The 26,844-nt window shown below is 31.6% G+C and overlaps 1 protein-coding gene across 18 annotated transcripts in view; it reads left to right on the top strand.

Moving 5' to 3' along the window:
* The window catches only part of LOC139510331 (5'-AMP-activated protein kinase subunit gamma-1-like), a 183,020-nt gene that overhangs the window by 62,988 nt on the left and 93,188 nt on the right, over nucleotides 1-26,844 (top strand). For 7 of the 18 annotated variants that reach the window (XM_071296860.1, XM_071296859.1, XM_071296856.1 and 4 more), the window contains one exon: nucleotides 16,856-16,882. The exons of 7 other annotated variants lie outside the window; for them this stretch is intronic. In XM_071296860.1, the coding sequence (XP_071152961.1) occupies nucleotides 16,856-16,882 (27 nt within the window). Of the gene's footprint in view, nucleotides 1-16,855; nucleotides 16,883-19,778; nucleotides 19,967-25,016; nucleotides 25,038-26,844 lie in introns of those variants that run through there. 4 more of the 18 variants (XM_071296872.1, XM_071296869.1, XM_071296868.1 and 1 more) reach the window with 4 other exon arrangements.

Here is a 26,844-nt window from a genome sequence, read left to right as displayed (position 1 = left end):
TTATCGGTGTTATTACATACATTTTCATTCAGATTGTGGAATTTGGCACCACTGGATATAAAAACTACTGTGCCTAAAAAAAGTTGTTTGTTTGATATATTATTGTGTGACTGCAACAATAATTAGAATCATTAGTTGTATATTACTGGCCAACACATTGAAAGATGTTTACAGAAAATACAGCAGTGCGTACCTGAGTAGTTTGACTGATTATGTTATAAAGATTATGAGATTCTATTAGTATCGTCTCGTAGTTTTAAAGTAGATGGTATCTCACTAGCCTTATAATACATGTACAAGTATTACATATACACCTGAGGGTGTTCACCTACAGTATATATAATAAACAACATGATATTTAAAAATATATACATGGTTTAAATTCAAAATGATAGCTTTTAATAATTTAAGTTTCTGTGGCAGATTGATTTTAGAAGTTGAACTACTGTATCACTAGGTTATCAACACAGGTTGTGAGTTTGAACCCCATGCTTGTCAGGTGCGTTTGACTCTGATCTTTGAATTAGCTAGGATTTTCAGTCATTCCATCATATAAAAGCTGACTAAGAGTGAACCAGCAGATAGCATAACAGTGCTGAAAGTGACTTTAAATGCCAATCAATCATTGTGATTGAATTTATCTGATATACAGTAATTAATGTTTATTTCAAGTCCAGTGTGTAGATGTTCTTGGTTAATTGGCTTTTTAATTAAGGCGTGTTTTTTTCTAGTGATTTTAAACATCAAACTTTTGCTTAATAGTGCAGTTGATAGAGTTTTTAAAACCATTTCTGTTTTCTTTTTATACATGTATTTACAATTTTAAGTCTTGTTTTGAGCATTAGTCTAAATCTCTTTGTAACTATAAATAGATGCATCTAATTCTTGTAAGTACATTGTTGTTGTGTTGCATAAAAACAAACTATATATTTGGCAGCCTCAGAACACCAATCACAAACAGAGTAATTAATGGTGAATTATATATAAGTTTGATGTTGTTGCTATTTTAGTTAGCTGGAGATCCATCGCTGATATTTTCCAAGAATCAATTTGTAAATGTATCTATTAATTTGTAAGTAATCATTCACATCTTAATAAAATCCAATACAGTATCATGCGGATGACATTTTACTGTCACGAATCTGATTTCAGCTATTCTTGAAATTGCCAATGATGTGTTTTTATGTTTTTAAACTGTGCAATTAGTAAATGTCTCAGAAATATTCTTGAATTTGACATTTGTAATCAACAAGGATTTGCTGTTTGAATTGTTTATTTCTTTTTTAGAATTGAAATATTTCCCCAGGACTAACATATTTTTTACCATAAGAGATAAGGTTTAACAACATAAGCTTTGTATAAACTTGTGTAAAAGGTTATGAAAGGTCCTGCTCAACAAAATATTAGACATTTCAGTGGCGGAACCAGAACATTTCATAAGGAGGTGGGCCCACTGACTGACTTGAAGGGGGATCTGCCTATGAATTTGAAAAGGAAAAACAATAGCATGATTTATGCTTAAAACAATTGAAAGAAAAATAAATATGACAGACAGACAGCAACCTACAACAAACACCAAATTCCAAGCTCTTTTAACATATAACTTGGACAAGCAAGTTAAAAATGGGGCGGGGTAAGACATCGTTGTTAGCTTTCAAACTTGCCCTGGCCTTGGGCAGTGGTGTTACAGGACAACATTAAAACAAACTGTAAATAAATCAGTTGGAAAGGACTGACTTCTCAGATTGGACCAAAACGCCAAAAAACAAAACTAATAAAGACAACAGATACTTAAGTACCAATCTTACTGAGAAAACTTGCAACTACTGAAATCTAGTTCATTTAAGCCAATTTTGACCCACAAACAAAAAGAAAAAAGATGTTTTTCTACACTAAAGTATCAAGTAGTACCCAGCCAATGGATTTAGGTAACATGATAATAATACTTGTATTTCTCTGTTTTACAGACTCTCTGTAACTATCATTTGCTGTTGTCTTCCTTACAAGTTCCCCTTTGATTTCTTTGAATTTAGATAAGACTTTGATGTAATCCAGTACTAAGTTTGATATGTGCTTTACCAAGTATAGAATGTCAAAAGGCAGTGAGAATATAAAGGATATGGTGTGCTTTGGGGAACATTTCTAATAGTGTTTTCATGTAGAGATTGGTTGACAGTTTGTTTGTTCTAGTGATACTGTAATATAACCCCACAGCTGTGTTCTTCAAAGCACATGTGACCTTGATTTGAATATCATCATTATATGTGCTGTTTCTTGTGTATTGAATTTAGTTCATTCACCTTATTCTTTCTTTCAATTTGAATTTTCTAATGATTTCTGAAAAAAATATTCTTTATAGCCCAATTAAGTATTCCTGAGGATTTGTTGATTTTGAACAGAACTGTTATGATGGCTTGAAGTCTTCACATTAACTGCTGAATACTCTAGATTATCCTGTGTAACCATGTAATGATAATCAATTTATAAGTTAAATCATAATTACTTTATCATTTATTCATTTCAGGTGATTTGATTAGTTGAATGATCAAATATTGACAGGTATTGTACAGTTGTAGGAATGGCCTGTTATAGACATTTAATTCCCTTGGTCATTCCAATAAAAGTCTAATTGTTATGTTTGTATTACATCATTGTATTGAAAAGTCACCTTTATATGATCCATAATCTAAGACTAATTGCATCTATTTCTATTTACCTTCAAGGACACAGATTTGTAGATATTTTTCCCTATGTATTTATTTCTCTTTGTTTTGTGTTATAGAATACATTGGTCTTCTGTCATCATGGTGGTTTATTTTGTAAGGCCCTCCCAATTGGTAATTTTGTAGGGGTTATTTCCCAATTTGTAATTTTGTAGTGGTCATTTTTTATTGGTAATATTGTAGTGGTCATTTTCGCCGCGATATAGCCTTGCTGTGCTAATGCGGCGTAAAGCAACCAACAATCAATCAATCAATGTAGTGGTCATTTCCTATTTGTAAAAGTTCTAAGTTCTCTGCACAATAATTTACCCTTACAATGACTCATTGAGGGATCTGCATTATTTGGCCTGTTGAAAGGCAACATTTCTGCACCTATCGTACATACCATTGTTTTCCAGAGGCAGTCCAACTTCATCCTTGTCTTCCCACCTACATATTTTATTAAATATACCTAGCATATACCTTGTCATTCTGTCGGTCCAACATATACTTCCATCACACTTTTCTTAGGTACTACTATAACAGAGTGACTTTATATTTGGTCAGCAGCTTGAGAATGATGAGCTGACTGCATATTTGAGATTTGTTGGACATCTGCTTCCTGTGTTTGACAATTCTTTGTATTTTTCTGTATATCTTAAATAATCTTAAAATTTTTCTTCACACTCTCCTCAAGTACTGTGGCACAACTTCATAATTAGTCAGCAGCTTATTCATAAGTGAGGAGTTGAAATTCATAAGCATTTTCAGATCTTTCAGACCAACGTTGTGTATAACTTGAGTGGGATATGCTTAGAACAACATCTTATGCATTCTTCTTATTAATTAAGTTTCTTGTGAATATGTTCCTTAATAAAAGAGCTCTTATCCAAATTAAAGATCAGAATGTATAACACTTTAATAAACCTTTTACATCTCTTGAACTCTCTCTGGGAAAAGACATGATTTCTATATATCTTTATTCTCATAAAGTCGATGCATAATATCAGTACAGAGATAACAAAAATATATCTATTTGTAATATATACAAAAAGGAGAGAGGTTACAAAAGTCACTAACCAGGAGGACAAACAAAAGCATTAATATATTTTTATAAATGAACAAAGCTTCTTTAGGACTGGTTTTCGTGTACTCGACAAAAGTTCGGAGAATTTGACCTTATTTGGTCGTTGTACAAAATATGAGGATAAATGCTCTTCAATTTTGATCAATAAAGGTACATTCAAATATATAGTGATATAGTCTACAATTTGTTGATTGTTACATAGATGTCAAACAGGGTTTTCTCTTAATACATTTTGCCACCTTCCTGTTTCAATCAGCAATTTGTTCAATATTAATTCCACTTTGATAGCTAGTCATTTGTATAAAAGGTTTTTGTAGAGTTCAGTTTATATAATGTTTGGGTCAAGGTTTATGGTCAATTTTAAACTGACTTTGTTTGTGTATTTTTCTCAAGTTTAAACTTATTTTTTATAGTCTTTTTTTCGTGTTGAATTTTTATGGAGTGTAAACCCACTGTACACCCTGATGAGCTATTATAATGATGGATATATAAAGGTGCAGATTCAGGACAGATAGGGTATAACTGCATCCCCCTACCCAAAAAACGATAGGTAAAATTACAATTATGGTTCTACAACTCTTAATTCTCAGAAGCGACCCAGCGGCCCCAGCCCCTAACATTAGATCCTTAAATAGTGCCTCAGGTAATAGTTTATGCTAAGATTCCAATAATTTTAAAATGAAAGCTGCAATAATGATTTTCTTTGATTAATTCTCAGATTGAACTCATCAAATGATTATCAGGAATATAATAGTTTATGTTGCAAAAAGTTGGATTGGGATAATTTTCGGTCAATTTTCAATTAGACAAAAAAAAAAAAAAAATTTGCATTGTTTTATACTCTCTACAATGAAGACTAAAATTGTATGTGGTTTGAAAATTATTCATTCAAAAAATTAAGGGCAATACCCTTTTGTAATGTGTATGCATTATAGAGTTAACAATTAACTAATTCAATATACATTTAATTGGGTTTTGAAATTGTGCAATGGAGTGGATTTTAAGGCACTACAACAAGTGACTGGCTGACCTTTAAGTCTATTCAACACTAAATTAATGTTACCTCTGTTGGAAGAGTTATTTTTTTGAATGAAAGTCATTTTTTCTATGTTACCTTTCCTTGGATTTAATATTTTCTATTATTTTACTCCAGCAATATTTTCATGTTAATATCATATTATGGACGAAAAACCCCATTAAACTAATGGGAAAATCTGCTCACAGTATATTTCCGAAATCAATTCTTCTTAGAAATTATGATCATAAAAGCTAGCATGGGAACAAATTACCTCATTTTTGTCATAAAAGTTAGTTACCTGAGAACCACAGATTAGCTTTTATCTCTTATCTGTGTACCTCAGAGAAGTGGGGGTCTTTTCCTGTCAATTATTGATTATATAGCTTTTAGCATCCTTTAAAAGACTTATTATGTTGTAATTTTCTGGGAAGTTTTTTGAGTAGTTTGTGTTTATGAAGGATTAGGTAATTATTATATAGCTCATTTTACCATTTTTCTACCATTTAACCATTGAAAAGATCACCAATAACATGGTAGTGCAGCTAGTGTAATAAACAAGGAGATGTGGTATGATTGCCAATGAAACAACTATGTGAAACAACTATGATCCAATCTTCAATGGAAGTGGATGTAAACAATTATATGGCCTTCCACAATGAGAAAAAATGCACATAAATAATTGAATGATGTTTCACACCACTTAAATATAAGATCAGCAGTCCAAATGATATATGGAAACATTGCATTTCTTTACTTCTTTCTGCTTGAAAATTTCTGTTCTGGTAATGGGAAAAGTAAGACAAAAAATAAATATAATCCATTCATTGCCTTACTGTTATTAGAAAATTGACTTAAAAATTTGAGAAATTGTAGTTTTGTGTGTCTTTATTCCATTTTTTGTCGAGCCTGCGATTTTTGTAGCAGAAATCGCGACATAGGGATAGTGATCTGGCTGCTGTCTAAGCTAACTTTTTAAAAGCTTTATATTCTAGAAGGTGGAAGACCTGGATGCTTCATACTTTGTATATCGATGCCCTATGTTACGAAGTTTCCATCAGTCACATGTCCAATGTCCTTGACCTCATTTTCATGGTTCAGTGACTAGTTTTTATTTTAATGTTAAATTCTCTCTTATTATAAGAAATAGGATAACTTTATTTGGTATGTGCATACCTTGCAATTTATTGGTCCTAATGCCCGTCAGACAGTTCACTTGACCTCGACCTCATTTCATGGATCAGTGAACAAGGTTAAGTTTTGGTGTTCAAGTCCATATGTCGGATACTATAAGCAATAGGTCTAGTATATTTGGTGTATTGAAGGACTGTAAGGTGTACATGTCCAACTGGCAGGTGTCATCTGAGCTTGACCTCATTTTCATGGTTTAGTAGTTATAGTTAAGTTTTTGAGTTTTGGTCTGTTTTTCTAATATGCAATAGGTCAACTATATTTGGTGTATGGAAATATTTTATGATTTAGATGTCAGTCTTGCAGTTTTTTTTTTTTTACCTTGACATCATTTTCACGGTTCATTGCTCAGTGTTAAAGAGTTTTTGTCTGTTTTTCTTACACTGTATGCAATAGGTGTACTATATTTGGTGTATGGAATGATTGAAAGGTGTACATGTCTAGCTGGCAGGTGTCATCTGACCTTGACCTCATTTTCATGGTTCAGTGGTCAAAGTTAAGTTTTTCAGTTTTGGTCTTTTTTTCTGATACAAAAATAATATATGCAATAGGTCAATTATATTTGGTGTATGGAAATATTTTATGATCTATATGTCAGTCTTGCAGATTTTATTTGACCTTGACCTCATTTTCACGGTTCATTGCTCAGTGTTAAGTTTTTAACCGGATTTTTGTGACAAAAATGTCGGTTATTGATTTGGGGATGTACGGCGGGTGGGCGGGCGGGCGGCAATTAAATGTTGTCCGTGCATTAACTCATGAACCGTTCAACCAAAGCTTTTCAAATTTCAATATGTTGTTACTGACATCTAAATGAAGGTCAAGTTCAATAATGGCGATTTTGACTTTTACCGTTCAGGAGTTATTGTTCTTGAAAGATTGAAAAATGGAGTTTCCAGTTGTGTCCATGCATTTACGCATGAACTGTTCTACCTAAGCTTTCCAAATTGTTATATGTTGTTACTGATGACAAAATGGAGGTCAAGTTTATTAATGGCGATTTTGACTTTTACCGTTCAGGAGTTATGGTTCTTGAAAGATTGAAAAATGGAGTTTCCAGTCGTGTCCATGCATTTACACATCAACTGTTCTACCTAAGCTTCACAAATTTTAATATGTTGTTACTGATGACAAAATGGAGGTCAAGTTCAATAATGACGATTTTGACTTTTACCGTTCAGAAGTTATGGTTCTTGAAAGATTGAAAAATTGTGTTTCCAGTCGTGTCCATGCATTTACGCATCAACTGTTTTACCAAAGCTTCCCAAATTTTAATATGTTGTTACTGATGACCAAATAGAGGTCAAGTTCAATAATGACGATTTTGACTTTTACCGTTCAGGAGTTATGGTTCTTGAAAGATTGAAAAATGGTGTTTCCAGTCGTGTCCGTGCATTTTCTCATGAACCATTCAACCAAAGCTTTTGAAATTTTTATATGTTGTTACTGATGGCAAATTAGAGGTCAAGTTCATTAATGACGATTTTGACTTTTACCGTTCAGGAGTTATGGTTCTTGAAAGATTGTGAAATGGCGTTTCCATTCACGTTGTTGCATTTACTCATGAACCATTCAATCTAAGCTTTTCAAATTTTAAGATGTTGATAATGATGACAAAATGGAGGTCAAATTTGATATTGACGATTTTCACATTCATCAGTAATGGTTCTTGTGATATTGCCAGGACACAAATAAATATTAATAAATCCGGTTTGCTGTCGTTGTGACAGCCTCTTGTTGTGTTTGATCTGTTTTTCTTAAACTATAAGCAATTATTAGGTCAACTTTATTTGTTGTATGGAAGAATTGTTAGCTGTGCAATTCTGTCTGGCATGGTTCATCTGCCCTTACCTCATAATCATGGTTTATTGGTCAATGTTTAGTTTTCTTGGTTAATGTTAAGTTTAAAAAGCTATTAAACCAAGAGTTCCAAATGGTGAAGTTGAAATCATCCCTTTGTAAATTTTACGGACGCCATCACGAGTTGGTTGACCGTTATGGAATAACCGTATCACAAATGATATCGGATATGTTCCTTACGTCGTAACTACAATCCCCTTCCCTTTCCTGAATGTGACCTACCGAATTAGACTATTTACCGGATTTGTTATCACACAAGCAACACGACGGGTGCTGCATGTGGAGCAGGATCTGCTTACCCTTCCGGAGCACCTGAGATCACCCCTAGTTTTTGGTGGGGTTCGTGTTGTTTATTCTTTAGTTTTCTATGTTGTGTCATGTGTACTATTGTTTTTCTGTTTGTCTTTTTCATTTTTAGCCATGGCGTTGTCAGTTTGTTTTAGATTTATGAGTTTGACTGTCCCTTTGGTATCTTTCGTCCCTCTTTTATGTGACAGTTTTAATAAAGCTTTATATTTAGGACTATCAACATAATACCAATGATAAGTAAAGAAGGCGAGACATTTCAGCGTGTGCACTCTTGTTTTTTAACTTTAGGAATTCATTTTTTGTAAAGCAAAAAGTGTCAAAAATGACTTGATCTTACAAGGAGAAATGCAAAGTTCCCATTGCATTTATTATTTAGAAAGTTCACCATACCAGAAATTAAATACTCTCAGTCTCTGACCAACAATGCTTATTCTTATGAATGGTTTTATTTCCTTTACAATGATATTAAAATTGCCATAACCTTATGGTATGAAATTGTTTAAAATCCAAAAAATAGCTCCAACTGGTGAATTAGCAAAATATTTTTTTTATAAAATCAGAAGATATCATTCATTACAGAAAAGTAAAATAAAATGATGTAGAAAAACATTGAACTTGGTAGAGTAATAAGAAAGAATTATGTTTATCAATATCAATACAATGTCATATTACTTAGAATACCCAGAAAAAATAAAAGGCATAGGCTTGAGTGAAAATATTCTATACTTACACAATGTCTCTATTAATTTTGTATATAAATTGTGATAGATAGAAAAATGTATAATATAAAAACAGGAGATTGGATTGTCATCAATGAGACATTGATATCCAATATAAGAGGATGTTTTCCAAAACTGAATTCTGTGAAACATTTTTTATAAAACATTTGATCACTTTCTCTTGGAGAATGTTTGTACCAAGTAATAAATATGACATCAACATCCGTTTGTTCCATTAATTCATGTATTGAATGTCCTGATACTTGTCCTGTTTTTTTGCCAGTCAATTTCTTCCAACCTTGAATTAACGTCATATTCTTTCAACAGAAACTTGGCATTTTCTGAGATTTTATATGTTGTTTTTTTTTAAATGTAATCATAGCTATTTTATACTCCGAACATTTTGACCCAGATAGCTAGTTTATAATGGAAAAACCAATTTAGTACTGGTATTTTTTATTGAAACACTCTGGAGATTCTAACATGATGTCTGAGGATGCAGTGAAAACTCTGTCATCTTTTATAGTAAGTCTGAAAGTTTCCCCAACAATAAATAAATGTAGCCAAATATAGGCGCATTATTAAACATTGTCACGGGTGTAAAACGATAATTCTGCTGTTAAGAACATGATTTTTGTCCAAATTAGATTTGATTTTCTGGTGGGAATTGCTTAGTAAGAGTTTTGTACAAATTATTTATGTTCATTCATTTCAGTTTGACACCTACATTACTATTTTAATAGAACACAAGCCTTTCTTTAGATTAAAGAAATTTGTTTTGCAGTACCAAAGTGCTTTAAATACAAAAGAGGAAATATAAAAAAATTAAACCATAGTACTTTATACAAAAGTGAAAATAAAAAAATGTGGCTACACTGGTATAATTGTTTAAATAAGACTTTTATTATCTACCAAATTAAAAATGATGTAAGCAGCTTTAGGTCATTGTACAGCATTCAACAATGAGCAACACCCATACATATATAATAAGTCAAACTATAAAAGGCCACACCATGCCAACATGTGAAACAACTAAAAACAAATATAAAAGACAGCAACCATCAAGAACAACCACTGAATTAGATCAGGCTCCTGACACATAGTTTAAGTTAGAATTTATATTTTATAAATAAAAAAACACACACACACAAGTAATTAAGGTCATATATATCCTGTTATATTTGCTTCAAAAACATAATATGGTATAAATTGATTTTGTATTCTGTTGGATGAATTGTATTTTTTCCAATCTGTTTTCATTTGGGTAAAATAATGCTCTCAGGTCAAACATTAGTTATCTAAAGTTGGATGTACAAATTGCAATGAAATAAGATTTTATATTAATTTTTTTTTCTAAGGATCAACCTGAGTTGACAATCAAATCTATTTTCAATAAATAAGTTATATTTATCCTTATAACTATTGATACAAAAAAGGGGGGTGGGGATAGCAGCGCTTTTAAAAATAGTAAGCATCCTATCAAATTGATACAAAAAAATGTGTTTATAATACCATGGTTGTAAAAATATATGCTATGTTCTTTTCTGAGTAAAGGCTGATTTAAATGTAAACAGTATAGAAGCATTGCACTGCACTGCAGTATGTTTATAGGAACTTTACACTGCAGTGAGCCATTTGTGAAAAAGGTTTGTTTAAATCAATATCTTAAAGAAACCGTTCTGATTAACTGCAAATCTACTTAAAACAATGTTGAACTGAAGTATGTATCAGTTAGTCCTTTTAATGACACCCTTTAACCTTGAAATCAGCCAGTTATAGTCAGAATAGATTGCCGTAATGGATTGTGTCATATCATGTTACTAATGAATAACCACCAAGATAAAAATAAGGAAGGAATACAATATGGTGTCAGTGGGACAAAAACCTCTTTTTAACAAAAAAGTCCGCAAAAGAGTATGAATTTCAAACATGAGTGAGCTGAAGGTATTGAGAACATGTTATGATCTTTGTATCACATGTGTTAGTACTGTCAACAAGAACACTATATATGGATTTAGTATGGTTTTCTAAACCAAGAAAGGACAGGATATTATACTGACTAAGACAAACCTTATGTAATTCAATATGATAGCAGATTTAGTTTATACATGTTTTATTTCATTAAACACAATTTAAACAGACTGAGGCAGTCAATGGTCAATGTTAAGTGTTCATGGTTTGGTCTGTTTGCTTGGATACTATACATATGCAGTTCATGGAATGTGTGTCAGATGAACATGTCTGTCTTACAGGGTTTATATGTCCTTGACCTCTTTGTATGGATATTTGAAAATTTTAACTTTATTTGATAATATTAAATGTGGTAAAACCTTTATCAATTTAAAATCATTAATGGTTAGTAAAGTAGGCAAGACATTTCAGTGTGTGGATTGTACACCTAGTGCACTCAAGCTTATACTGTCACTGAAAGCTAGTAATGATAACAATCTGAATCAAAACATTTCCTAAATGTTATGTATATCTCCATACATATATAATGATGCCATGTGTTCAAGCTTAACAAGATGAAGACAAATAGCATGTGGTTTATAAGGTACAATATATATACAGCCTGGAAAAAAAATCAGATTTCTATTCAAAAACTTAAAACTTAAGCACTGAGCTGACCGCAGAATGAGTAGCATAGATATTTACCTGAATGAACTTTTACTTTAAACAGATCTTGTAACATATTGTAGAATCCAACATAAATCTGATTGTTTTGTCTATAAGTCTGTATGAAATTTGGCACAGCTATGATTATTGAACTACAAGTGATAACTTAAATAAACTATCATTATTTATCATACTCAGACTTGTTGATGTTGTATGATAAACTTTTTCATGGTTTTCCACTTTAACTGCTCAGTTGATTTATTTATTTTTTTCATTTATAAAAAAGAAGATGTGGTAAAACCTTTATTTCTAACAATTGTTATACATGTAATTTTATAAATTTAAATAAAACCTCTAAATTTTTATGGCTTTTGACCCAAGAAAATGTTACACTTATGGAAAAACTGGGCTGTTATAGTTGTGACTGTTTTGAATTAAGGAGATTAGGTATGAATACTGACACTAAGTCAAGTAAATAATTTGAGAATAAATACATATATAATGTAATTTTATTATTCTTTTATTCACAATATATATGTGGTTTTTAGCTTGATTCTGACTGAGGATTCTGACCAATGCTTATATTCCAAATATATATGTATATGCCTCTATTATTGTTGTTGTTACTAATTATGTAAATCAATTGTATCTGATTTTATGCCCTTTATGGGCCCTGTAATTTGGGAAATAAAAAAAAATGCCAATGAGACATCTCTTCACAAGATACCAAATGACACAGACATTAATAACTATAGTTCACAACTGCCTTCAACAATGAGCAAAACCCATATGTGCATACCATATAGTCTAATAAACTGTTCAAATCTGTGCTAATTGTAGAAGCTATAAAGCTGGAAATTTCCAAAGATAAAATTTTGAATAACAAGTTAAAAAAACATCTTCTGAAAACATGCTTTATTAAAAGATGTACATAAGATATGGCTAATAACTATATCTAAAACAAACCATTAGATAAGAGAACATCTACAGCATTTTTATGTATTTGTTTGCCAAATTATTATATAACACAAAAATACCAACCAAGACAGTACGGTTTGGTGCCAAATTGACCATTAAATCTGATATATATATAGAAATTCCTCCAATTAGCAGAAATTAAAATTGTTATGTAACATAAAAATACTAATGGAGAAGGTATGGTTTGGTTGCAAATTAACATTTGTGCATTCCTTTGAAACTAAAATTTTAAGATTAGAGATGGTTACCTTTTTTAAGCATTGGTAGAATACCTTGTTCTGAAAACCATTTGTTTAGAACCACAGTAGTCACAGGGTCTAGAATGTGACAAATGGTATTAATCACAGTATGCCAGACAGTTAGTTGTGTATTATCATACCTGTCCAATTATCAGTACCATGTAATGAGGATGGAATGTACATGTTGTTTCAGGATGCATTTTTATCTTGGTTAATGATACTATGCAATACGCAGCCACTTATATTAGGGACTCTAATATACATGATTGGAAATATCTGTCATTTGAGTGGGAGGTTTGGCACATTGTTACCTTCACAAAGTTCAACCTACCACCTGCATTTGAAAGTGTCTTTACCAAGTCAGAACATAAACAGTCAGTAGTCAGTTCTTCCCAGAAGTATCATTTGTAGAGATTTTTTATAAAATAACCCATGAAGTTTATGTAACCTTTGTTATTATGTTACCCAATCGACAATGTCGGTGACTTGTTGCTTTTCTTCCCTTTCTTAAACAAACTTATGGGCTTTGCTCATTGTTGAAGACCGTACCGTGACCTATAGTTGTTAACGTCTGTTTCATTTTGGTCTCTTGTGGACAGTTGTTTCATTGGCAATCATACCATATCTTCTTCTTTTTAGCTGACCTGGCCCAAAGGGCCAAGTGAGCTTTTCTCATCAATTGGCGTCTGGTGTCCTTCGTTAGCTTTTACAAAAATCTTCTCCTCTGAAACTACTGGGCCAATTTTTACCAAACTTGGCCACAAGCATTATTAGGGTATCTAGTTTCAAAATTGTGTCCGGTGACCCGGCCAACCAACCAAGATGGCCACCAGGGCTAAAAATAGAACATAGGGGTAAAATGCAGTTTTTGGCTTATAACTCAAAAACCAAAGCATTTAGAGCAAATCTGACAGGGTTACAATTGTTAATCAGGTCAAGATCTATCTGCCCTAAAATTTTGAGATGAATCGGACAACCCATTGATAGGTTGCTGCCCCTGAATTGGTAATTTTAAGGAAATTTTGCTGTTTTTGTCGAGCCTGCAACTTTTGTTGCAGAAAGCTCGACATAGGGATAGTAATCCGACGGCGGCAGCGGCGGCGGCGGTGTTAGCTTACTTCTTAAAAGCTTTATATTTTAGAAGGTGGAAGACCTGGATGCTTCATACTTTGTAGATAGATGCCTCATGTTACGAAGTTTCCGTCAGTCACATGTCCAATGTCCTTGACCTCATTTTCATGGTTCAGTGACCACTTGAAAAAAAAGTTCAGATTTTTTGTAATGTTGAATTCTCTCTTATTATAAGTAATAGGATAACTATATTTGATATGTGCGTACCTTGCAAGGTCCTCATGTCTGTCAGACAGTTTTCACTTGACCTCGACCTTATTTCATGGATCAGTGAACAAGGTTAAGTTTTGGTGGTCAAGTCCATATCTCAGATACTATAAGCAATAGGGCTAGTATATGCGGTGTATGGAAGGACTGTAAGGTGTACATGTCCAACTGGCAGGTGTCATCTGACCTTGACCTCATTTTCATGGTTCAGTGGTTATAGTTAAATTTTTGTGTTTTGGTCTGTTTTTTTCATACTATATGCAATAGGTCTACTATATTTGTTGTATGGAATGATTGTAAGGTGTACATGTCTAACGGGCAGATGTCATGTAACCTTGACCTCATTTTCATGGTTCAGTGGTTATAGTTAAATTTTTGTGTTTTGGTCTGTTTTTTTCATACTATATGCAATAGGTCTACTATATTTGTTGTATGGAATGATTGTAAGGTGTACATGTTTAGCGGGCAGATGTCATGTGACCTTGACCTCATTTTCATGGTTCAGTGGTCAAAGTCAAGTTTTTGAGTTTTGGTCTTTTTATCTAATACTATATGCCATAGGTCAACTATATTTGGTGTATGGAAATATTTTATGATCTTTATGTCAGTAGCGCAGGTTTCTTTGACTGTGACCTCATTTTCACGGTTCATTGCACAGTGTTAAGTTTTTGTGTTTTGGTCTATTTTTCTTAAACTATAAGTTATAGGTCAACTATATATGTTGTATAGAAGCATTGTTAGCTGTACATGTCTGCCTGGCATGGTTCATCTGTCTTTGACCTCATTTTCATGGTTCGTTGGTCTTTGTTTAGTTATCTAGGTTAATGTTAAGTTTATGAGACAGTTGTAATAAAGCTTTATACTTAGGACTATCAACATAATATCAATGATTAGTACAGAAGGCGAGACATTTCAGCGTGTGCACTCTTGTTGGTTATTATCTTGAATATTATCATAGATAGAGATAAACTGTAAACAGCAAAAATGTTCAGTAAAGTAAGATCTACAAATAAGTCAACAGGACCGAAATGGTCTGTTGACCCCTTTAGGAGTTATTGCCCTTTATAGACAATTTTTAACCATTTTTCGTAAATCTTAGTCATCTTTTACAAAAATCTTCTCCTCTGAAACTACTGGGCCAAATTAAACCAAACTTGACCACAATCATCATTGGGGTATCTAGTTAAAAAATTGTGTCCAGTGACCTGGCCAACCAACCAAGATGGCCGCCATGGCTAAAAGTAGAACATCGGGGTAAAATGCAGTTTTTGGCTTATCACTCAAAAACCAAAGCATTTAGAGCAAATCTGACATCGAGTAGACTTGTTTAACAGGTCATTATTATCTTGAATATTATTATAGATAGAGATAAACTGTAAACATTAATAATGTTAAGCAAAGTAAGATTTACAAATAAGTCAACATGACGGAAATGGTCAATTGATCCCTAAGTAGTTATTGTCCTTTATAGTCAATTTTTAACAATTTTCATAAAATTTGTAAATTTTAACTAACATTTTCCACTGAAACTACTGGGCCAAGTTCATTATAGATAGAGATAATTGTAAGTAGCAAGAATGTTCAGTAAAGTAAGATGTACAAACACATCACCATCACCAAAACACAATTTTGTCATGAATCCATCTGCTTCCTTTGTTTAATATTCACATAGACCAAGGTGAGCGACACAGGCTCTTTAGAGCCTCTAGTTTTATATTGTGAGAACATCTTATATTTTAACAGCTGACATCTTGTATTGAAGATTTGTGGTCATATTGTTGATCCCTAAGGACTTTCATTGATAAACATGCAGGCTCTTTTTAAGTTTATCCCCAATTACCCTCATTAAAAAACATGTCAGCTTTAAGGTGACCATTAGTTGTTCTTTGTTCTTTTGTCTTTGATGGATACCTTGTGTCAATGACAATCATACAACATCTTCTTAATTTTATATTTATAATGATGTTTAACCATTATTTGTCCAAACTGAAAATCATCCTAGACGATACAACATAATACAAAAACTATTTGCAGCTGTATTACATACTAAATTTCTTTGTATGTTAGTAACAAGATTATTTTCATGATGTTGTGAAAACCTTATGTTTGTCTACACTCCAAAAGTGTGTACTTGACTAATAAAACAGTATTTTTAGAAATTGGTCTTATGTCATGATATTCATAAAGAAGAAAAAAGTTAAAAACTAGATTTATGCCATTACATGTCTTGAGTACAAAATACAGTATGTCGGTGCTAAATACAAAGTTAATGTATGTCAATATATGTCTTGAGTACAAATTACAGTATGTCATTGGTAAATACAGAACAACAAAGTTGATTTGATGTATGTCAATTTATGTCTTGAGTACATTAAGTACAGTTAACATGCATAAGAAACTTTATTCATATTAGTATAACGGTATGTCTTGAGTTTAAAGTTCTTTATGTCAGTACTAAATGCATTAGAAACTTTATTTATGTCTGTATATGTCTTGAATTCAAAGTACAGTGTTATAGTCCAAGCTGGATTGACTTTTGAAGAAACTCTCAAAGTCATGGTTATTGTCAGTAATCAGTTTTCAAATATTGCAAAGACAAGTAAAAAGGTCTTGTCTGCTAAATGTGATAATGAATGCAAAATATTGTGACAGAGTTAATTGATATACACAATGGAGGATTTAAAAATTATTACCTTAATATTACCACTTAGGTTAGTTGAGAGAAAGTTCTTCTGGGAGTAAGAGAGATAACTCTAACTGAATTTTAGTCAGCAATACTAATTTTATAAAACCACATTCAGTTTCAGATGATAAGTGAGTCAAGCAAGGTAAAATGTTTGATTATTAGTCCATAATTGTAGACTCAACTTAACACAGTTTTTGTAATTTGACACCTTTCCTGGATATAGAAAACTAATGCTTATTTACAGTTTGTATGCTGATATTGAAATATATATATTTATTTTCACTTTGTGTTGCTTTAATTTTTGCCTCACTGTAGACATACAAATGCACTTAAAATCAAAGTGTTTTTTCTGTATTGAGATACACTATCTGTCTTTTCTTTCTTTAGAATGTCTGTTTGTCCATTAAAAGTTTTGTCCTATTTTTCTCTATAACTACAAATTGGAGATTCCTAAAATTTGGTATCATGTGATGATTTTAACAATATTTATTATTATTTTTACAACAGATCATTGCTACATAAAAACTCAGAACCTATTAAACTGGATCAATTTCGGAACAGTAATAAAATTTGCATTTCAGAATGTGTTTACTTTTCGTCCTATGTAAATCTTTAGACATTTTCTTTCATCAAAACATTAAAGTATTAAGAAAAGGTGTGATATGATTGCTAATGAGACAACTCTCCACCAGAGACCAAATGACACAGAAATTAACAACTATATGTCAGCATATGGCCTTCAACAAAATATTACTAAAGCCCTTACTGCATAGTCAGCTGTAAAATGCCCCTAACAGACAAATGTAAAACAATTAAAACAAGAAAACAAATGGCATCTTTTATGTACAAATTAATAAACGAAAAATAAATATGTAACACAGCAATAAATGACAACCACTGAATAACAGGCTCCTGACATGGAACAGGCATGTAATATTATCCAGTTTATAATTTGATTTTACTTCAAAATAGCTGAATATTATTTTTGTGAGTTAAAGAGACTAATTTCCTAGTACAAGTGATGAAAAACAGTATGGTTAGACTGTTGTCTTTATTAACTGTTATATTACTGTTTTTATCAAACATATATTATTGTGATTACTTGAACCTTGCCATGTCATCATGAGTTTTTATAATTAACTCTACATTGTATTGTTTTACTGTAATAATTAAAAACCCCAAAACAGAGAGAAAAAAATGATATACTTATATATTGCTTGCAAAATTATATTGCATTATAAATGGGGGATAACTCTACTCTACTTAAACATTATCCATAGATATCTTAGTTTATGGGAGATAACTCCACATTTCTTGCAATTTTTCATCTTAAATGGGTGGATTTAAACTCTACTTTGTTAAACACAAACAGGAGAACTTTGCCTAATCTGTATTCATGTTTGCTAAAAGGCCGTTAATAAAAGGCTAGACTAGTAATTGAAATTGGCTCTGGTGTAGAGATAATTGTTTGCTGTAAAAAAAAAAAAAAAAAAGATAACAGCCAATTAACCAATTAAGGCAACAAAGGGAACTCTTCTCCCAAATATGTAATGTTTATTTCTTTGATTTATATTATTGTTGTTTGCATATGACCAATGTTGGCATATGTTTGCCAGTTATTTAGAGATTAAAGCAGAAACCAAGCTTTGCTTTCAATGATCTGACAACAATGTGTTCTACCGATACTTTTTATTTTGAAGAGTTTCATTTATTTATTAGGTTATGTTGTACTGACCAACTTAAACAAATTCTGGAATTCTAATGGATGACATTGCAGTTATCAGAACAGAAAGTAGAACAGGGACTTTGTCAGATCCTTGTACCCCAAGCATTGACATTTGTAAGCCAAGCACATGGACATAGCACTGTATTTCATTGGGATTGTTTATCTGAGTGAAAAACATTTGAGTCAGTGAAAAATTATGAAAAATGGAGAATAATTCTAGACATTATATACAGTTCATATTTGATATTACATAAATGACTATAGTATAAAAAAAAGTTTTTCTATGCACTTGATTGTATTTCTACAGTCAATAAATTGATGGTTCACAAATCATTTGTATAGATTCATGTGTCTGGTTTTCCCATGTATACAGATATGGTGCTGTTTAGTTTTTCTGTTTTTCTGTTTTCATTTCCTTTTTGCTTTTTGAATTTTGATTAGTAGAATAAGAATGAATGAGTTGGCAAGTACACATGCAGTCATTCATGATACATAGTGGACATCATACCATCATTTATACTATTTGTAAAGGACCAACCAAATTAATATCCTTGTTAGATCTTCCTGGCTAAGAATTGTTCTGTAGTTCTGCCAAATGATTTAACTTATGAATGAAAGATATGGATGAGTTTGAACAAAGAACCAAAATGTTTGAATTTCAAATTTATTAAAATAAAAAAGATGCAGTATTGACTAGCTTAAATTTTATACAATGCTCCAATTCTTACTTTTTGTTTCTTGCATGTTTGCAATATTTCTTGAAAATCAGGTTGTCACTTTTTGATTTTAATATTTTTGAAAAAAAATCATGACCTTTTATTGCTTATACATTATAGTATTGGTTTTCTTCAGTGTTGAAGGCCCTTCACAGTGAAATGGGATGTTCACACCACTGTTCATTAGTCTTGATTTAAGTAATAGTTCTCTTTTTTGCAATAATAGCATACCATATCCCTTATCCCTTATTTATATAGTACAGGATGCAAAGACATCCATGAAAATCATTGCTAGTTTTCTCATTACACGAATTAATGTAATAAAGCAATAAACATTCATTCTTTAATCATTTATGTAAATAATACTGGTAGAATGGTGATATATTGATTTTCACAGTAATAAGCATCTACAATATAATATCATAAGCATTAATCTCAGGGGACAAGGTGGGCTAATGTTTTTAACTTTTGGTAAATAAGTTTTTCATAACAGGAAATATATTATTTCACCCTGAAGTAATGATCAACTCTAGTGGGAATATTAATCTATTATTGGGACAATAGAAATATGTTTACATGATTGCTCCCATTGTTCAGATAGAACTTTGAGATTCTCCCTGTGAGCAGTGAACCATTGAAAGTAAACATGTGCTTCCAGTGATCAGCCTTGTACACATGATCAGCTTTATTTGAATTTATAGTGGTATATATTCTTGGATATTTTTGCCTCTGATTTAAACAGATCAATTATTGTAAGACCTCCAGTATGTCTAGTATGGATGTGGTAAGTTTATAAATAACATGAACTTTTCCTCCTTTGTTTGTCATGTTATTCTTTCCTTTGTATAGATCTGTGTATAATTTGGTCAAATGATTTCCTTATTGTTCTAATACTTTCCTTTGATTATTTTTGTTGGATCAGGTCTCTTTACTCCAAAACTGAGGAGTGCAGTTAAAAAAAAATCAAAAACGCTATATAATAAAAAATTGAACATGTAAAAAGTATAAAACTAACTTTGTGAGCTGACATTTTAAAGAAGTGTATTGTAAATGTATTTGGACTTCAACATGTTCAAACTATCACTAGTTTTTAGGGTAAACAGTCTCCTTTTTATTATGTTTTATTGTCCGACTAAAATCGGCTTTTGCAACATACTTTTTTTTATTTAAATATACATCCTTTATTATTTAGTTACTGAAATATTACCTGAGAAATATTTCAAAGTGATAATCATTTAAAACATTGATGTTGCCTAAAGCTCTTAGCTGAGGATATTCAGGTCCTTAGAATCCTATTTTTGTAAGTGTTGTAAAAGTAAGATGTGTACATAAGAGAATTTTAAAGATGAACAAGAAGAAAATTTTGGGTTTAAATGGTACATTTCAATTTACTTATATTTAGCACTTTGAGGGTAATTGGGGTACCTTCATGATGAATATTGGTAAAAATTCACGCCAAATGACCTCTACAGTAATTTTTGGTGCATGACAATAAAATGTGCATGTTCTTTTGAATCAACTGATTTTGAGGAATCACTCTAATTTTTTTCCAAAAATAACATTAACAATGATTTTTTTGTGACATCCAACAAATCACAGTAAAATTTCAACCAATTAAATGCTGGTGGAAGCTGAAAATGACTGTTTGATATCTAACTGTAAAGTCAGCATTCATACCCTTGATAATATTAGAACTGATGAAACTGCAAAAAATAGGATCATGTCTAGATCTAGATCTTGTCATTGATAATTACTTATATTAACCACAGCTTTACCCCAAAAGGTATTTTGCGACAAAATATTTGTTGTGTCAATCAAATATCTGAGATGTACTTCAAATGTTATAATCTTATTTATTATCCCATAGAACATGTAGAACTGACATATATTTTGAAAGTACTATTTTTTAGGGGGCCAAATATTGGCTCTCATAAGTGCCTCCACCTTGTGAATATTTATCCAACAACAACATACCAAGGTAATAAAAGAAAGAAAGACATTCTACCATACTGGTAACTAAACCAAAGTTCTATGGGATTTTAATTTATGAATTATCTACACCCCCATTTATTAGTTACCTGCAGCTAAGGTCAAAGGGGGTACTGTTTTCTGAAATGTCTGAATCAATTGTTTTAATATTTGGTAAAGAGTCACAGTAATATCATTACAGAAGTACTTTGAATTTCCTTCGGTTGACAGTTTTTTTGCCAAAGTTGTTGCCCTTGGAAATAGAAAACTGTTTTATAACCTGTTTTACCCACATCTTTTTTTGTAATGCCTGTATCAAATCATTAGACTTTTGGTATACAGTCATATCATAAGAGTCTACAGATCAAATACAAGTTTTCTTCTGGTTGATTCATTTTTACAGAAGGTGTCCTCCCAAATGGACATTAAAAATTTCTTGAAAATATCATTTTTATTCAATTTCTATTGAATGCTTGTTGATTTTTTTGTTTAATATAAATGTTCTTTGATACAAAAGATCAACAAAAACAAATTCAGATATTTTATTGCATCAATGTACACAGCTGAATGAACTCTGTCTTATGAAAATAAATGAAATTGAGGTCCCTGATGTGTTGAGCTAGCACAGTTTGTTATAAACAATAGGTCATTAAATGTAATGAGGAAACATTTCAAACATAAATTTTATTTTATTGCTTATTGTGATAGATTTTTTAAAATGTACACAATTTTTGACATTTATTTTTCAATATATTTCTGCTAAATAATATATATACATGAAATATTCATAGTCTACATACAGCAATGGAATAATAATTTAATGTAGCATTCTCAAGTTCATGCAAAAAGGTTTGTTCATAAATATCACAAGGTAAATCAAAATTTTTGTTTAGTTTTCATGGTTTTTAGATAAAAAATAAGAAAAGGTTTAAAGGGAATAACATTGGATTTGTTTTTATAAAATTTTTATAGAATATATCATGTATATCCAGCAGTTTACCTTCCTTGAGACTGCTGTAAAAAGTTTAAAACAGTGTGAAATTAATTCTTCAGCTACCACTCTGTCTTCATCTGCTTATCTACAGACTTCCCTCTAATAGTTTTAATTTTACTCCACAGGTTTATTAGGCAGCTGCTTCAGATAAAATCATTCAACTGTTGGATAAGATCCAAACATTATCTGATATTTGCAATGAACTCTAAAGACCTATAGCTTCCTAGTGTTATTAAGCTATGACATTATGTCTTGTGAAAAATGCAAGGTCAAAAAGCAGTTTACTAAAATTATATTTGTAATATCTTAAATGTACCAAATTTTGGATATATTATAATGGGACTGTGGGACCATAATCAAATGAGTAAGATGCTGTGGTCACACCTATACATGTTATTGCCCGACCTTGACCTATCACCTAGTCAATTTAAAAAAGACACTGACCTCATGTTTTATGGGTGCAAGATCTTGACCTGAATGATAACAAGTTACTGGAGAGTAAATGTTCTTTCTTCAAAGACATTTGATAATTTTTCATAAAGTGTTTTCGTTTTGTTGTTTTTCTTTCCATGTGTCTTTAGTCACTATTTATGATTGTTACTGTTCCTTTGGGTGCCAAAAATAAATGAGTTTTGATACATCAGCTGAAACTAATATATATCATGTGACAATCATCAATCAGTACACCTACGTTAACCAAATGTTTCTGACCATAATCTGTTGGTGTACATAACTTTCCATTGTATTAAAGAATCAATACTACATTCAACCAATGCATCAAGAAATAGTATCTCATTTTCATTAAGAGAAAAGATGGGATATAAATTACAAAAAGATAGAAATCTAAACATCTGATTAATTATACTGTTTGATTCAGGATCATTTGTCATCATCTGTTTTCTATCATTAAAATAACTCTAGAACTTTCACTGAACAAGTTCACAGTGTTATAGATTACTGATGCATAAACCAAATATCACAGCAGGTCATAGTGCACCTGATATGCACATAATGCCCCAAGACATACATTTTATGAATATAACAGTAGGTCTTTGAATGCATGATATGATTTGACAAAGACTGGGTCTGTAACAGGTCTATTAACACAAAAGACTTATATTTTTCCATAATTTGAAATTTCTATATTGGATGGTGAATATGTAAAACATTTGCTGACGCTGCCAATTTTGATACAATATTTACCCAGAATATTGAAATCTGGCAAAGGTTTGAGGTAAATGCCAAATTCAAACACCAAATACTGAAAAAGTGTGAGATAAGACTCTATAGATCTCTATAAGACTAGAAAATGTACAGTCCATACAACTGTATTATGTTATGATTCTCATGAGCATATATATAGTTTACAGTTCAGTAAAAAATTGCCTCAACAAAATAATTTGAATTTATATACAATGCTTATAATACCATCCTACAGATCTAGTTTATTGGTGACTTCACTCTCATTGTTCATGAGTTGTGTCCCTTTCAAAACTGAAAAAATGCTGAATTTGCAGAATATATATCCACAAGTGGGGCATTATCCTGATTTTTCAAATAACCAATATAGTGGTAAATATTTTAGGGTCCAGAACCTTTAGGTTTTTCCTTCTGTGTGTGTGTGACATAGTTAATGGAATCGGCTTCTTGATAACTAACAGACTTTTGACAGAAAATGCAAATGACCACTTGTGTAGTAAACATCAACATGTTTATATTATTACCAAGGACAGACTTGTTTACATGATTTGTTAATGATAAGATTCATTGTTTTCTATTACCTAGATTTGATACCAGTAGACAAGTGATTTTATAGTGGCAGTAGGTGTTGATTTATCATCAGTCAGATTGTTAAGGACCATGTCAAAGTTTATTTTCAATGTCCTGTTGATACCATGCTATTATGAACCCTGGAAATTCTCTCCTTGAAGTACTTTTGATTGCCAAGCTGTTCAACAAAATTGAAGGACTAACTTTATGTTTCAATTGAAACAAAAGTCCACTTATCCTTAGCCTTCTTAATTTTGGAAAGGAATCTTTTCAATTTGACCAACTTGACTTCTTCTGATGATCTTGAACCCCTCCTTTTTCAAGAAGTAATTAAAAATATTTTTCAGCTTATTTGCCTTTTCAGTGTGTTATCATGTACTTTGACGGTCTAGGGAATCCCCCTCTTAATTGGTACAGGGATGGAGTACATTAGATAAAGTGAGTTAGTTGAAGACCTGAGGAAACCCCTTCTTCATTGCTACAGGCAACCGAGAACATTGAATAAAGAGATAGTCCTTTGAGAAACTGTTAGGCCCCCTTGTTTATTGCTACAGGGATTGAGTACATTTAATAAACTCATAGTCATTTCAGGGAATTTAAGTACATTAAACAATGTAATAGCTATTTGAGGATCAGGGATCGAGAAAATTGAATAGAATGATAGTCATTTGAAGATGTGTTGAACCCCCTTTCCATTGCCTCAGGGATCGAGCAAATTGAATTTAATGATAGTCATTTAAAGATCTGTTCATTACTACAGGGACTGAGATCCTTCAATAAAATGACAGTATTTTGAGGATCTGTTATATCCACCTTTTCACTGCTAGTGGAACCTTAAGTGAATTGAACAATGTAATATATGTAGTTATTTGAGGATCTGTGAAATTCTACCTGTTTATTGCTACAGGTATGGAGTATGATGAAAAATGTAATACTAGAACATGTAGTTATTTGAGGAAGTTGTGATTTACCATGAAAATCGTAGATATTATAACTGAGTTCCCACTTAGTGTTCATCTTTTTTTGTTAATCAGCTAACAGATAACATTACACTATACATTTCTTTATCAAAAGGGTGATAAGCTAGGTGGACATTTTACCTGACAGGAAAATATTTCTTGAGGTAAGACAAATTACCTATCGTTACTCTGTTATAAGATCTATTAGTACAAATGCCTTAGGGTATTGTATAAGATTATAATATAAACCTACTGGTATACCTTTCGTTTTCACACTTAAAGATTTTGTTTCTGTACTGTACATTGATGTCTAAAAAGGTCAGTTCTCAAGGTCAACAAGTTAACTTTACTTTGCACCCATATAATAAGTACACTTACAGAAAGTTATAGTATTATAATGACTGGTAATGATGTGAAATAAGTATCACAGTTAGCTCTGAGCTAATAAGTGACATACATGTACAAGTTGATAAAAGAACATGTACAGTCACAGGGTTTCTCAATATGGTTGATAAATAACTTTCTGCAAGGCTAAATTTGTTGCAGATATGTTTTCTCCTCATGTAAGATGTAATAACTTGAATTGTTTTTTTCCGTCACCTGGAATACTGTCTTCAACCTGTACACATTTGTTCCATGCATTATACATGTCCTTGATTTAATCATTCATCTGTTAGATGTTACTTCTGTCCTGACATATCCATGGACAAATATCTGTATTACTAGGTATTCCTCAAGTTTATTTACTGTTATTAGATATCTCACTGTAACGGGATCAGGAATTTATAATAAGTAACATAGACAGACTAAACATTCATATGTGGGAGAGAAATGAAAGGACTGAGTTTACACAGAAGATCATCCTGTCAATAATCTGTAGGACTTAACCAAAACTCCCATATAAACCAGGGGTAAATTCCTCAGTAAATTCAGATTTAATGGTCAGCAATAATCTGCTCTTCACAAAACACCTAAAGTATCACTCAGTAGTAAAAAGACAATAATTTGTAACAAAGACTGTAACCAAACAACAACAAATCTGTTTAAAGCCTCTGACCTTTGACATCAATGTCAAATAATTGATTGTTAGTGACAATTTTATATCCACCCTAAACCATATATAATATCTATATATATATATTTGTTTGCCATGCCAAGACATTTCTTAGTGCACCTAAGGCTATTTTTTTTAAAGAAGGTGGTACATGTATTTAAATCCCCCCTCTTCCCCTCCTCTTATAATAAATTGTTAAATATCTTTAAAAAAAAGGTTCAGATCCTGAGGCGTCACATCTAAACCAATTTTATTCTTGACTCATGTTTTTACAAAATTATATAGAAATAAGTTATTAGGATCCCCAGTTTTCTGCTCCATTAGTTGTCTACTCAAAGTCATATTTATATATTTATTAAAGTCTAAAGCTTCATTCGTAGCATCCTACAAAAACTTTGCCGTCTTAATAATACCAATGAATTTATTTAGAATTTTTAATACTTTTTTCATTGATTTTTATGCCCCATTTACAATAATAGAGGGGCATTATGTTTTCTGGTCTGTTCTTCTTTCATTTGTTTGCCCGTCCTTTGGTCCGTCTGTCCCGCTTCAGGTTAAAGTTTTTTGGTCAAGGTAGTTTTTAAGGATTTTGAAGTCCAATCAACTTGAAACTTAGTACACATTTTCCCTATGATATGATCTTTCTAATTTTAATGCCAAATTGGAGTATTTAGCCCAATATAATGGTGCACTGAACATTTAAAAAGATAGTGCAAGTGGGGCATCCATGTACTTTTGGACACATTCTTGTTGAATTAAGTTTTAACTCATAAATAGAAAATGAGTTTCCTGTGAGCCTTAATTTGGTGGTCTAGATCTCCCAGTACCAAATACAACCTGTAATTATATCCATTGATTATTCTCTTTCTGTTATTGGATAAATATGTAATTTTGTAGTTAATAAGATCATTCATTTT

The sequence above is a fragment of the Mytilus edulis genome, chromosome 2 (assembly GCF_963676685.1).
Source record: "Mytilus edulis chromosome 2, xbMytEdul2.2, whole genome shotgun sequence".
Classification (NCBI taxonomy): Eukaryota; Metazoa; Mollusca; class Bivalvia; order Mytilida; family Mytilidae; genus Mytilus; species Mytilus edulis.
Note: the sequence above shows the minus strand (reverse complement) of the source record. Positions and strands in the feature narration are given on the sequence as shown.